This window comes from Watersipora subatra, chromosome 11, assembly GCF_963576615.1.
Source record: "Watersipora subatra chromosome 11, tzWatSuba1.1, whole genome shotgun sequence".
Classification (NCBI taxonomy): domain Eukaryota; kingdom Metazoa; phylum Bryozoa; class Gymnolaemata; order Cheilostomatida; family Watersiporidae; genus Watersipora; species Watersipora subatra.
Genome location: NC_088718.1, coordinates 35,487,151 through 35,502,659, shown reverse-complemented (window position 1 = coordinate 35,502,659; position 15,509 = coordinate 35,487,151). Strand labels below are relative to the sequence as shown.

At 35.3% G+C, this 15,509-nt stretch overlaps 1 protein-coding gene across 7 annotated transcripts in view; it reads right to left on the bottom strand.

Annotated features, from left to right (window-relative positions):
* Positions 1 to 1,333: 1,333 nt before the first annotated feature.
* LOC137408299 (streptococcal hemagglutinin-like) overlaps positions 1,334 to 15,509 on the bottom strand; it is a 76,387-nt gene continuing 62,211 nt past the window's right edge. For 4 of the 7 annotated variants that reach the window (XM_068094760.1, XM_068094763.1, XM_068094762.1 and 1 more), the window contains 10 exons: positions 13,625 to 13,753; positions 13,000 to 13,128; positions 11,702 to 11,833; positions 10,871 to 11,024; positions 10,515 to 10,790; positions 8,591 to 8,791; positions 5,979 to 6,125; positions 4,037 to 4,184; positions 2,826 to 2,873; positions 1,334 to 1,796 (listed from right to left, as the gene is read on the bottom strand). In XM_068094760.1, coding sequence (XP_067950861.1) covers positions 1,776 to 1,796; positions 2,826 to 2,873; positions 4,037 to 4,184; positions 5,979 to 6,125; positions 8,591 to 8,791; positions 10,515 to 10,790; positions 10,871 to 11,024; positions 11,702 to 11,833; positions 13,000 to 13,128; positions 13,625 to 13,753 — 1,385 coding nt within the window. In that variant the 3' untranslated portion in view covers positions 1,334 to 1,775. Of the gene's footprint in view, positions 1,797 to 2,825; positions 2,874 to 3,482; positions 3,504 to 4,036; positions 4,185 to 5,978; positions 6,126 to 8,590; positions 8,792 to 10,514; positions 10,791 to 10,870; positions 11,025 to 11,701; positions 11,834 to 12,999; positions 13,129 to 13,624; positions 13,754 to 15,509 lie in introns of all 7 variants that reach the window. The other 3 variants (XR_010980068.1, XM_068094765.1, XM_068094766.1) reach the window with 3 other exon arrangements.

Genomic DNA, 15,509 nt, shown 5'->3' with positions numbered 1-15,509 from the left:
GGTATTGATGTATAAAAGTTTAGTTTCAGGTAATTGTTAAAGTTTTTTATAGTTAGCATGACAGTTGACGGATTTTTCTTAGAACAAACTGATATTTTTTCTCACCCAGGCTACACTCTACCTGGTTTTCAGTTGTTTATTAGGCGGCATAAGACAACTCCTATGGAAAACTTGACAAGCAGGATTTTTTGCAGGGCATTCAATTTTACACTGACAATGCTGGCATATCATGAGAGCACAGATGCAATTTAAGACTAGATGATGTCCTTGCTATTCCAGAGTGGTGATCAAATCACTGACCTGCCGCTTGACATTCCAGAATATTGACTACTACACCCCTGACCACTACACACCTGACCGCTACACTCCTGCTGCTTCTTTACATAGCAAACTTACAAAAGCAGAGAAACTGAAATAAAATAAATACTTAATAGTGGGAAACCAGATATTGTCAATTTAGTCTGAGCCCCCCAAATTCCATTATACCCATGTTGTATGATAGGATTTACGGGGCTCAGACTACATTGATCTCTGAGGTCACAATAGTTGCGGGTAGTCACGGCAGCTACGGTGAGCGGTTAAAACCAGGGTTAACTTAGTATTATGCAGTATAAAAGTGAGTTGAAAAGAAGCAGCCCTTCGTTACTGCAACACATGTAAGTACGCACTTGTTTTCATACGATAGTTGGAAGCAGTTTAAACCTTCCAATATATCATCATAGCTCGTTGAATAACTCTTTTTAACAAATGCGTGCCATTGTTAAACCTTGCTTTGAAAACTGATATTTGTTCTAATTTGGTGGATTTCCATACATCTTTTAAATGCGAAGTCCTCGGTTATTTTATAAGAGTTACAGAAGCAAATCTGTGTTCATTAAACTGTGAAGTGATTATATTTGCATATTACTAAAATATTCAGAACCCGAGTGTCGGAAAGTATCAATGTTATAGGCGTTGTTGTACACTTATTCATCTTCAATATTGTCCACAATTGCTATAATACAATTATTCATATGGCGGATCTTCGACAAGGTTGAGTTGCTGATCCAGAGAAACAGTTCAGAAATTGAAGAATTGTTTGTATTAATTTTTCGTACTTATTTTCATCTGAATCTTATTATGACACCTTCACAAGATTTATGTTAACAGAAATAGTACTGAATTATAGATGAGACATTAAAAACTGGTGTGCAGTTAGATGAAATACAGCACACTTCATTTGTCACAATATAACTTTTTTCTTCGCATACCTTAAAAATGGAGCTGATTTTTTCTGTGCTCTTTTTCCAGTTCCTTAATTATGGCTAAAATTTCTGGTTCATCCTTGCTGTGAAATTCATTTGTATTTACAAATGAAATGAGTAAGAAAATATAACATCACTAAAGGTGGAGAGGAGAAACCATAACGCGCATAACATTGTCTAATCGTTAGAGGAAAGTGAAAGGAATTATAAATAAAATTCTACCAGAATGTGCCGCTTGATTGGTTAAAAAGAATTAAACTTGGCAGTGTAATAAAACCTAGAAACATCTATATGGAAAACTTAGATCAAAATAAAAATCACCAAAAAGAAGGGTCTCTGAGATACCTGTCAAATCAAAATTGGTATGATGCATGAACTAATACAGTATTTTATAAAAACAATTTGTAGTCTAAAAAAAGTATAATATTTTGAAAGAATTTTCCAAAGTATTTTATGACAATGAATATTATAAATAAATCTGTGTTAAAAAGAGTGAATATCCTTGAAGGGTTGTGACCCAGACTGATCTCATCAGCTGCAGCTTTCCCACACCTGCAACAACAAAAGGTAAACTGCGTTTGTAGACTGATCTTTGTGAAATCGAACTAAGGACATCAATTAATGTGGTTGTAAATGTGATAAGATACAAGCGAATAAAGGGCATGCACAGGTAGGTCTGTGTAAAGGGTCAAACAGATAAATAAAAACGAAGTGGTGAAAGGGTTGCAAGATCAGATGCTGGAAGACTCGGGTGGTGGAGATGAGTAAAGGTTGAGCTCAGAGATGGCTAAATGATTTTGATCATGATCCACTACAGCCAAATCTGACAAATTAAAGATTCGCAACGAGCTGAAGATGTGCATTTTTCTTTTTTACCAAACAATACCATGCAATTATTTGTGCATATCTTAAAACAAGGCGTTAAATACAATTTAAAAAAACTTTATTTATATACATAATTTGACTGAAAATCAGTGAATGAATGCGCTGTAATAAGTATGTCTGATATCAGTGAGAAAAATTATGAGTGGGCTCTGACTTCACAATACTATCAAAACACGGTTTTCTGCTACTTACAGCGACTCTTACAAGTTCATGAAGATGAGTATTTGTAAGTCGTGTTCTTTGATTGTTTTTCAAAAATTCATTGTTGAAAACAATGATCCACATAGATAAGTGGAGGCAAAGCAAGCAAGTAGTCTTCCAGCTAGCCTAGTAGTTATTGGATTCTTTTCCAAGCTTGCAGGTGATGACCAAATAAATGACCAAAAATATTTACAAAAAATATTTTAAACCAAATTTTAAAATAAATACTTAACAATTTTTTTTGACAGCCAACTTGAAAGATCCAGATCTACATCCGCTATTTGGCAATAGCTGGTTTAGCAAATAAAAAACTGGTACGATGCTGAGTTAGACTTGTAGGTAGAAAGAGGGGGCGAGTTGGTAAGTAGAGACGTAGAGAGGGTAGGTAGGTAGATGAAAAAGTAGGGACGGTAGGTAAAAAGAAGCAAGCGTGTGAGAATCGACTGAGTTTGTTTGGCAATGATTTGTCGGACCATAACCATCTGTACAACTAACCTTTCGCTTATTTCTTTCAGAACTCATTCTTCGTGTCTCTATAGAACTCTGAAAGGTATAGAGCAAAGCTAGTTATTGATATCTATGTCAATAACTTACTGCGCAGAAGTTATCACTTTGTACATACATGTAGAAGAAAATAAAGCGTTAATCAGTTAACATGCCACAATGTGTTAGCTCACCTGTCAACTCATCCAAAACACTTACGATACCAAGCTTTGTACGTGCGGATGAAAATGACCTTGAATTATGGTTGTGTTTTTCTATAGAGCTATGAATAAATTAGTTCTATCGATAGAAAGGAAGTGTAATCATGTAATAATATGAAATAGATTAGTCTCTGCAACAGCGCACCATGAAGGCGACACACCGGAAGCAGAAGAGAATCAGACAAGCAGAAATACACAAAAAGAAAAAGTATGATAACTCCAAAAACAGTTACACTGAGTGGAAAAATAAATGTGTTGTCTTTCAAAGAGTTGATAAGAGTGCAGAACTTCATCTGAGAAAAACTTCAACTGTAGCCTAGAAGCTTGCAAACATTTTTTATTAGCGTTAGCAAAAGAATTGCTTATAATTGTGATAGATGGTTGTGAAACAGGCAGACCCAAGGCTAGCTCTATTCTGAGAAAATTAAGAGAAGCTAGCAAAACTTACCGAATCCTCATCCTATAATGACTGAAAACATACATAAAAACTAGTGAAGGCAGAGAGCATCAAAGAGCTTAAGCCTGGGCTCTGCAATAGAGCCAACATTGGAACACTAACAACACTACAACAGTTTAAATAAAGAAGTTTTCTGTACTACCAAATAACATACATATGGTGCTTGTATGCGTGGCCCCTAGCTACCACTTGAGTTTCACATCTTGATTTCACTAAATGATAAGTTCAAGGTCAACTGAAGTAATCCATAAATGTGTAGCCAATGTTCTTGAAACAACTTTTGTCACAATAAAAATATTTAAAGCGGCATCTGCTTACTTCACTTCAAACACATGTAGTCAAATTATTTGGAAAAAACATTAAATTTATAATTTGAATTATATTTAAATACCATGTATTTAAAAGAAAATCCGATTTCTATGACTCTTTCGATTTAACAATGTATAATGGCTTATGAACACTTATTAAACATAGCATGTATATATCACAAACAATGATTCATTGAGAGCTTGAACAGATAAGAAAAAGCTTGACCCGAGACCGACCTTGATTCGTTGAAGCATTCTTTCCTCGAGCAACTTAATCTCTTTATCAGTGCTCTTGTAGTCCGCATCTATCCTTTTATACTCACAGTTGAGTCTTTCAATGTCCTCTGGCAGGACCGTGCTGAGCTTTTGGTCCCGAACCTTTTGCCTTTATAAACACAGACATAGCATGATAAAAATTGACAGTTGAACTCGTTATCTTTCTTACAGCAGACGTGACCTAGTAGCCTAGCTGAAAAACAACAGGGTATGACTGGTTCTTGGAGTGGTGATAAAACAGGCATTTGACCTTAAATGGCTCTAGTGATCAACTAGCTGGAGTTTTCTGATAGCCATTTCCTGGGAGCGTTTAGAGAAGCCATGATCTAGTGTCCTGTGAACCACAGCTGCGTTTGATTTTTAGTAAATGATGGTAACAAAAATGCCTTCCGGCAATAAATTGCTGTCCCTGTCAAATCATTTATACAATTTAGTCTACCTGACTACTCGGATACAGAATGCCTTAGTGAAAAAATATTGCTTTTGACGTTGAGGACATTATAGTTGAGCACAGTATTGTGGATTTTTCAATCATACTTGGTAACAGAACTATCTGTCTAAATGCTGTGTTAGTACTAATATTTTTAACCTAGTTTTTGCTCTTTTGTTTGAAATTTTGTTCACTCTTCAAACCCACAATGCAGCCTGGGAACCTGAACTTACTTAAATTCGAGTCCACACAGAGGAGTTCTAAATTATATGAGAGGAATAGTGATGCAGAATTTTACAAATCAATACTATGGAATAGTGCGCTGTGGCTGCTGCAAGAGGTCTGACAAAAGGCAGTTTTTTATTATTTTGCCTACTGCTGAAGTTGAAACCATAGGAAAATGTTTCCTATAAATCAAATAGTTTTATATTTATGATATTGCAATTGTTGCGAAGACAGCTTTTACTGACAGCAAATTTATTTGAGTGTCACGGCTAATGCAAATTGATGGTAATATAACAGAGATTGTAAAATGCTAGTACTAGCTTCTGCATGTCACGAATACTCCATGATAGGCAATAAAGACCTCAACATGGATGTAATATGTTATCTTTAACAACCATACATTTGTAATGCAAATTGTATATTTTTAATAAGTTTTTCGATAAAGCTATACTTATAGCAAATTAAAAACTAATTGAGTTATATTATTTTAGAACGACTATGTTTTTATTATATCAAACTTCTTTTTTCACGAATTTCAGAGTGAAGTTTAAAACATACTTGCTGATGATCAGCTAGTAACAATGTGGCAGATGCTAATATTAAGCACTCCTAGCAACCATAAATTTTCTAGTATTCTCTCGAAACTTATCACGCACAAAGCAACCAGTTTTGTGACCCTACGTGACTAGGCAGCCGAGTTTACTCGGAGGGTAGGATCAGGTGAGAAGACAACTCCGTTGATTATCTTCGGCCCAGGTTTCAAAGCGTTTACAGATAAATGACTGACTACTGACTGCTAAAAAACCACTCTGGTGAGATCATAGACCTAGTAACTATATAGTTATACAAGTATAGTTAATAGGTCTATGGGTGAGACGGTCAGTACCGGTGAAATTGGAGAAGAGAAAGCAGGCGCTTCCAGCGGCAATGAGAGTCTTGTGCTAATGCTATCACTACAGTTGACTCTTTATGACTACCAACTGCTATTAATCGTAAACATTTTTTCTTCACAATTTTTTATACCTATATACATGTACATACATACCTAATGCGTAAACAAAACCAACAAGTATTCAACCAGACATTACCGAAAACCCTTTTTAAGTATAACTGCATACTCAGACAGATAACGCCATTCCAAATAGCATTGTCTTATAATATACTGCACCTTATGTGATAGTTAATTATGAAGAGTTGTGTGCTCTCCATTTGGTGAAGTTATGCCCCCACGCATTCATAAATACTAACCGCTCCTTTCTCAGGCTGATAAGCGCCTGTCTCAGGGTGTTAAGCCTTTTCTGCTCATCATCTTCGCTACAGGTTGGGAGAGATGAAGAGGTGAGGCCATTAAATGCCGACTTGCTGCTATCCTCTCCGGTAAACCTCTGAAGAGTGCTGCCGGCAGCGGGAAACATATTGTCAATAGTCATTACGAGTGAGTTTATAACTCAGCTCTCCCCATAACCATATATGATACTATAGTTTATATAGATCGAAAACGCTAATAATAAAAATTAATTATCGATATTTGATGCTACAGATCGGTAAATTTAGTCAGAAACTATTTTGAGTAAATCTTGCAAGCAGTTATAGAATGGATGCAAGTTGGCATCATTACTTGTCACTCTTCATCAAAAATCCAAATAAAATTCTTTGAAAACGAAACCGGATACAAAATTTAACGTTCTGAAAGTCCAGCAGACTGAGCATTGACGCGCTCTTTTAACATGTACACCGGCAATGCTAAGGCTTACTGCACAAAATAAAGGCACTTTGAAAATCATAGCATTAATATTTTCTCATGAACTTGGTTGATATGTCTATTATTAACAATTATTATTTATTGAAAACAAAAAGTTACAGACATCTAATAATATTGGAGTTTGACCAGTTTAAGAGTCGACACCGAGCAACCAATTATAAAGCGACAATTGATTAATTGTATTAAGTGATAGTCTAGAGACACCCGGGTGTGCCAAGTCATGTGATGAAGCCCGATGCTGGGCCGACAAGCGAATCATGTTTCTATAGGGCGTTATAGTAGAGTGATGGTTGTGTGACACTTTATGTCAAGGTTGTATCTTTACAGAGTTTAAGACAAAACAAACCATGGAATATCAGAGAAAAAACTTACTTCTTATGAAGATATTCATAAGTAAGCTTTACGCAAGTTATACGCATGACACTAGCTAATCAACAGCTTATGCTACTGCTGAGTAAAGTGTGACGACGTTAGCCGCTAAGGTCATTTCAACAGCACAAAGATGGTGCATCGCGCGGGCGTTTGACTACCAAAAAGTCCTGAATCCCGACAGGATGAGAGTAACACAGCTGTTTTCATGATGGCATTGCAGCACCATATGGAGGTGCCTAAACTGAGATAAGATGCTAGCCATGTTTTTCAACTAAAATACAATACTTGCAAATGTTTTTATCACAAGTCTGCCACCCTTCATAATGCCTGAGGTTTATTACCATTATTCACCCATATATGATGGCTATTTTAATTAGCACCAAACGCTGTCAAAGATACATATTTTAACACGATTATTTTATGCTATGCTGTAGAATAGTATTGTGATGAGTCCACTTTTTTACTGCGGCAGCAAATTACTTTTTCTCTGAACTTAAGAATTTTCATAACTCTTCATCGCCACAAAAAATCATTATACGTACGTAGCCTTGGCTCCCGAGCTCAAACACCCATTAATAGTTGTGTTTGAGTATCAGATTTCAAAAGGAAAACCACCACCATTTAAACACCAAAGATGATGTAAAGCGTGTTCAATACAAACAAAGCCTTGTTAAAAATGTTTAATAGGGATGTAGCAGTGGAAACATCTACAACACCCGGGAAAATCATATCTGAAAGGGGACACTACTTCAATCAGGAATAATCTCCTCGTGGAAAAATATAGAATCATTTCACACACTTGCATGAATAATCAAGCAGGTAATCGTAGAGCAACAATTATTATTAGCATAATTATAGCTACGTAGCTGGCTATCTACTATAAACACATTCTATCGGCAGCTTATTATCGCTGCCTGTTTTTTTATTGATTGGTATTAATACTAATATTAATACTAATATTTATCTTTAAAACAACTGATACATTTGATATAGTTGTTGGAGTCATCCTATAACTTGTGCATACGCGCTGCTAAAGGACGCAAGTTTCTTATGAACATTTTGTCTCAAATCACTAATTAATTGTTGATTTTTTTTCTTATTTTGTTTTGACATGCAATGAAAAAATCAATTTTATTGATGATTACTTATGCGAGTAAAAAGTAATACATACACGAGCAATAATATCTCATTATTGTTATATTTTACAATTACAAATTTATAACTATTTTATTTTTAATGTTGTTTCAACCAAACATAGCGACAAAGTCACAAATTTAAAACCGTTTAATTTTAACAGCATTAAACATAGGAAACAACCCATTTTTTCAGAGTGTTATGATCCGCGCTAATATGAAGTAGTGCAACGATAAATATGATGGCAGCAGCACTCGAAAGTACCAATGCATAAATAGTGACAGGGGTGGATAAATCTACATTTAGTTTTGACATAAATCAAACTAGGAAAAAGTGTAAAAATATGTAAAAGAATGTTTTAAAGTTATAACAGGAGTTACCCTCTCATGGATACTGGTTCAATTCCCAAAACGTGCAATTCTTTTTTTAAGTTCCCTTGCAGAAACAAGCATAGCAACTAATGTTTAGCAATAATCATTTTAAAATCTTTAAAAATATGACAAATAAGCACAAAGGAGGAAAAATTTAAAAATCTTTAAAAACATGAAAAATAAACAGCAAACATGAATGACCACAACCAGGGACCACACACCTTGTAAGAAAGCTTTTAGCCTGCACCCTTGCCGCCCCTGGACTCATTGACGCCATATCTAAAGACCTAGGGCTAGCGCTTGGACTCGCATTACAAAGCGTAATCGTTGCTTTAGTAGAAGGGCTAGCAGGTAAAGTGGAGCTAAGTCTAGAAGAGCTAACTGTAATAGGGGCATCGGTAGAGGACAACTCAATGTCAAATCTGGAAGAGAAAGATCTAGGTCATAACAGCCACTTATAAAAAACCTTCACCGGTAAAATAATTGAGAAAATATCATATGCAAGACTTACAGTGACATGAAATGCTAAAAAGATTGAAAGGTCACACAAGACAAGATGGAAGCAAAGGTAGCAGGTAGGTACAGAAGGAAGATCGTATTTAGCCAGCGCTAAGTGTTACATGTATATTATATAATGCAACACGCAACCTTACCTTTTGTTTCTATTAGGGTTGAAAATCACCTCAGTTCAAATTTTAAACAAGCAAATGTCTAATTTACGAGTTTGTTTAGAGATATGAAAGATTGTACCCAGCACCACAGCTCATACAAACAATGATTTGAAGTCTCACAAAATAGAATATCCCAGCGCCCAGGAATAGAAAAATATGGCTTCATGAGCGTAAGAGGCTATATATATCCAGCGTACTATACCAGTTGACTCCCTGATAGCTCTTACACAAGGTAGTAACCATGTCTACTGAATCTGAAGATGCTAAGGTAAGTCTAAACAGAATAGTTTATAGTAAATACTATTTGACTTACAGTGTACGTTAACGACTATTTCTACCGACATCTATTCTAAATCAACCACTTAATCAAATCAGTTCGTATCAATTGTATATCCGAGGAGCATTGATACATCGTGGTTTCCTTAACAGTAAACTACCAACTTTTATTTGCTGATAAAAGAAAAGACGATTCAACATCATTCAAAAAGTTACTGATAACGATTGGCTAGACTGAGGCCCAAACACAGAACAAGTTATTTTATGTCAACAGGTATCTCATGATTTGTATCATTATTAGAAAGCTAAAATGTTAGATATTTTGTTCATATATATTTTCACAGATTATATACTCTGAGAATGTTGCCATTTTAGAACAAGAAATAAATGATATCCAAGTAAAACTGCAATTATTTGCTGCAGCCTTAAATCTCGTCTGCTCTCCGAGTTAAGTGGTAAATAAGTCCAGTCAAAGATTTTTCTGTACAAGGTAAATAAATCGCTGTGTAACAAACTGACAGCTACATGCGGGTGGTGACCATTGGCAGTTATAATATAATAAATACACTGACACTCAAAATCATGTCTTCAATTACTCTGCTCAATGATATAGGTTGAACAGTGAAAAGTTAAAGAGAAGTCTGTACAGTTGTAATTTAAAATAATTTTTAAATCTAATAAACATAATAATATATCAAATAAGTTTTAAAGAATGTTTATCCTTCCCCACATATCATTATTTACCCTCGCAAAGAATTCAAGTAAATTCGTGAAATATCTCATAGCTGGGAACAAAAAGTCAAATCCCGTTATATACACTACTGATGCAGCGGTATGTATCAGATATACACACCAGTATAACACGATTATAGATTAGTATATTATAGATAATATTAATAGATAGACCATTGAACACCTCTAATGAGCTCCATAACACTGTATATAACCGTGTATAAAGGATTAATATTTGTATTACTTGCAATGAGCAGTGAGGCTGTACAATGAATGTCGAGCACATATACAGCTGTTACAATTCATCCATAAGAGTGTCCATATACCCGTACACTCTGATTGTACGCTGAGCACATATACAGCTGTTATATTACACCCACAAGCATGACTATATACCCGTACACCTTGACTGTATAGCAAGTACATATACAGCTGTTATAGCGCAGCCACAAGTGTGTCTACATACCGCAAGGCAGAATCAAAATCCATCTTCCCATCAGCAGAGCTGCCAGCACTTAGTGGGTACGGTGAAGGTGTGACGGACTTTATCTCTAGTTTTGTGGGTTTGCTATTGTTAGCTTTGGTTTGTACATTGAATATGCTAGTGAATTTAGGGGGCGGGGTGTTGTCCTCCTTTTCCGGCGTCACTCTGATTGGACTGATGGAAGGAGGGGATTTGATTTGCTTGTCTGTAATAACATTATTGTTGTTTGCCTCTCTAGCCTCAAACGCTGCCTTATATCTACAATAATATTTTAACAGTGAAATTCCTGTAGACATAAAATTTTAATAAACAAAAAAAAAAATTTGATTTAAATTCACCTGTCCACATTTCCGGAAGTAAGTGGATTTGCTCGCTGGGTCTTTGGGCTGGATGCTGCTGAATTGGGAGTAGATTTGGTAGAAGCAGTGCTGCCTAATGATGGGGTTCTCTTCACTTTTATAGGACTGTTACTCACTCCCCCAGGTTTATAGCCTGTGATACCAAGAATCTCTAGCTAATTGACAAACTCAAAATCCATCTTCAAATAGTAAGACAGCGAGAGCCAGTTTTTTCAGAGCAAACAAGCAAATTAAAAAAACATTTTGAGAAAAACAAAATGGAGTTGCTGTTGCAGTATTTATACGCACATATTTATATTCCTACATGGCTAGCATTAGTAGTTTAGTCAACTCACAGTCACATGCGAAAGCATAAGACGACCCAATAACTTTCACAATTTTCACACACTTGAACTATAGGACTCAACGAGCTTAATATATTCAGCTAAATAAAAGAAAGTGATATACCATTTTTATGCGCACATTCCTGCGATGTTATTTTTATTGTTTGCCAATTAAAATTTATTCCTCCTAATTACATAATACTCTCACAAAAAGATCTGATCTCCATTAATAAAATGTTAGCAAAAGCTAATAGGTTGTAATTTTTTTCTAAAACCACTGTGTTTAATTCTTAAAAGATTTCTTAAATGTTTGACTCTTCTACTTCTCTAGGTGTATAGATTCAGTCATTTTGACAGTTTAGGCACTCATTTCTCAAAATAGTCATTAGTAAAAAAATATTTCCATTTAATAACAACATAACAGTCAGTATTGTTTTTAGATACTAGTAGATAAAAAAACAGATAATGAGGATGAGTATGAACACACCTGGCCATTTTGGAGCGGCGCTGCTAGAACTGTTCTCAAACTTTGCTCGGGTCTTAGCAATCGTCTCACTTACGGTGAGAGCTTTTCCTTCGGATGAACAGGAACTTTCCCTTGACATAGACGGTATGTTTGCTGAAAAGGAATCAAGGTTGAACTAAACTAAAAATGCTTTGAAACTAAATGTTGATCGAACTAACCGTGAATGTCTCGTAAACTTAAATGCAAGGAAGAGGAATGATAATAATAATAATAAAAATAGTCTGATATTAACAATTTGGTTGGAATCTATCCTAACCAAGTTGGCTGGAATTTATCCCAACCAAGTTGGCTGGAATCTATCCCAACAAAGTTGGCTGAAATCTATCCCAACCATGTTGGCTGGAATCTATCCCAACCAAATTGGTTGGAATCTATATCAACCAAGTTGGCTGGAATCTATCTCAACCAAGTTGGCTGGAATCTATCTCGACCAAGTTGGCTGGAATCTATCCCAACCAAGATGCCTGGAATCTATCCCAACTAAGTTGTTAACAAAAGCATTATTGTAATTAATGTTACGGGGCACAACTTCGGCACCAGCACCAAAATTAAACCCATTGTCTTGCACATTGACTTCTAAACGCCACACATTTTTAAGGCCTCATTATTTGTTTTGATTGTGACTGTTTCTTGTTTAGGAACATCTGTTATTTCTGTGAAAGATAGTAGCTTCAACACTATTGTAATTTTTGTGCATAGGAAATTCATTGCAGCCTCTTCCACAGTGTCACTGGGTGGTTCAACAAGCATGTTCATTGGTTGTTACAAAATAATTTTATTTATATTCTATTAAAATAAAGTAACAAGACTGCCCGATATCTGAAAAAGGCCGCTTTTCAATTGCTTTTATACACTAACAAAAAAGCTTTATTAATAGCGAAAAAATGAAGTTACGTAAACAATGCAGAAGCTACAGATTTCGAGCTGTTTTCAGTAGGACTGTTACAGCAGCTGTTACAAACTTCAATGTTAGCGTTAATATTGTTGAAAAACAGAGACACAAACTCCTTTTTTACACTGAGAGGTATGTTTATTACTATCTGTGCCTATCCTAACAGCACAACAGAGTAGATAACTCTATACAAATATATAAATAAAATATTAATCAAAAACTGGTTTCGAAGAAGACTTACATTTTGCAGTAAATAATTGAAAACTGGTTTCAAAGAAGAGTTACATTTTGCAGTAAGTATTTCAAACTGGTTTCAAAAAGACTTACATTCTGTAGTAAGTAAAAACTAGCCTCAACGAGGACTTACACTCTATAGAAGGTGTTGGAGAATCCACGAGATCTGCATTAGTCTTCATATCAACCCTAGTTTTCCTACTGTTTGCTTCCCAAGGTGGGTAAGCTGATATCACTTCTTTTCCTTTGTCCTCGGAAAGACCTGAATGATTGTGTGTAAATTCTTAGACAAAACCACCTGCTTTAAGCTGACAAGTTAAAGATGCCATGACAGTTGTGATGAATATGCCGACATACATGGCTTACTCGTAGAGCCAGAAAATGGGAGGCTGCACAAAATACTTTTTCATTTTTAAGGCAAGTGTCATGTAAAAACTAACTTTGCAGTGATAAAATGAAAGCGTTTAAGAATAGACGAATCCAAATGGACAATATTAAAACCGTTTGCCACATACCTTTTCTACTTTGAAGCATTTAATTACTTACATTCTGTAGTAAGTAATTAAAACTGGTTTCGAAAAGAATTTAAATTTTGCAGTAAGTATTTCAAACTGGTTTCAAAGAGGACTTACATTCTGTAGTAAGTAATTAAAACTGGTTTCAAAAAGAATTTAAATATTGCAGTAAGTAATTAAAACTGGTTTCAAAAAGGACTTACATTCTGTAGTAAGTAAAAACTAGCCTCAACGAGGACTTACACTCTATAGAAGGTGTTGGAGAATCCACGAGATCTGCATTAGTCTTCATATCAACCCTAGTTTTCCTACTGTTTGCTTCCCAAGGTGGGCAAGCTGATATCACTTCTTTTCCTTTGTCCTCGGAAAGACCTGAATGATTGTGTGCAAATTCTTAGACATAACCACTTGCTTTAAGCTGACAAGTTAAGATGTCATGACAGCTGTGATGAATATGTCGACGAATATGGCATACTCCTAGAGCCAGAAAATGGGAGGCTACACAAAATACTTTTTCATTTTTTAAGGCAAGTGTCATAAAAAACTAACTTTGCAGTGATAAAATGAAAGCGTTTAAGAATAGACGACTCCAAATGTACAATATTAAAACTGTTTACAACATACCTTTTCTACTTTGAAGCATATCTTTTCTATTCTGCGGCAATACAATGCTTGTGTATATGATTTGAACTGTTTTGTTTCAAAAAGTTTTAATTTTATATTTGCTATACTATTCTATTTTGTGATTTAAACATATTCTCAAAAAATAAAACTGACGTTAACACCAGAAAAGGTCAGAAAACAAAAGTAAAACTTCCCAAGTTTATACCAATATTGTTCACACAAGACTTTCCAGCATTTCTACTTCCTGTTGTCACATTTCAGTGATAATGAAACCGCTAACCTTTTGTAAACGATGTAAATGATAAAAATTTAATATATAACAATGTTTAATAATGGCCAACACTAAAAAAATAGTGTTGGCCTAACAAGTGAAAAATATTTTCTGGTTCGTATAAAAAATTACATGAAGTTTTCCATACTTTTAGTTAATCGTCAAAACTCGACATAAAAATATAAATTTTAAAAGTTCAATTTCTACTATTTCTGAAGCCACAAAATATACTTACTCAAACACAAGCGATATGTTGGCAAATATAGAAAACACAAAGTCAAACTGATTCAGTCAGAGCCTACTATGCAGTTAGAAAACACTCGACCAAGCGTTAAAAAGCGCGAGTAACAGAAAATTAGTTATAGCGATGAAAATGCAAACATAGGATGAGTATGCACAACTAGAAAACTAGACAGATGGTCTACAAAAACTGTGTTCACACATGGCTACACTGTATAATAATAAAAATGTCTGAATTCACACCATGTGCCTACCGCTAGTCATGGTTGACAATAAGTAAAGTGAAAGTCTAGCAAGATATTTACATGTGTAAAATTGCATTACCCTCATTTACTCAGCAAGCCATCACACCGACGAGTGTTCATAACCGCTTTTGTGTTCACTGCAATTTTTTTAATCGGCCTACCTAGTCCTATTTTTGCACTGTTTGCAATATTTAAGAATCATATAGAACAGCCAATAGGTGTACAAGCTATAAATAAACTAGTACAGTCATTTCAAAGCGTATATAGGTTCTGAGTGATATCATGTGAACACAGTGTCATGCTGCCCACGCCGAGAATGAATAGAAAGAAAAGAACACATAAAAAGAAGAGTAATAGGACAAGTAAAAGTGTAAGTATGGCAATTATTCACGGCAAGCAAGAACGTAATGAGACAGCCAGCAGATCGGCAGGACTTACGCTCCATCGTTTGTTCGCATCCCAAGGAACTCGTTTCACCAATTGGCTCAGTTTTTAAATAATTTATTGTAGAGAATGGAGAATCTACGACCGCTGATGTACTTGATTCAGAGGACTGAAGTAAACTCTCCCCCAAATCTATTCCCGAGAGCGAATTGGCAGCATCGACATAAATTTTTGAAGCGGGAACCAGAACGCTGTTGAGATCTTCAGAAACGGTTTGACTAGAGGATACTATTGAGCTTAACTCCTCACAAGCTTGACTAGATTGTATTGAAGAACAATGTATTTGTTTATTACTGGAGTTGTC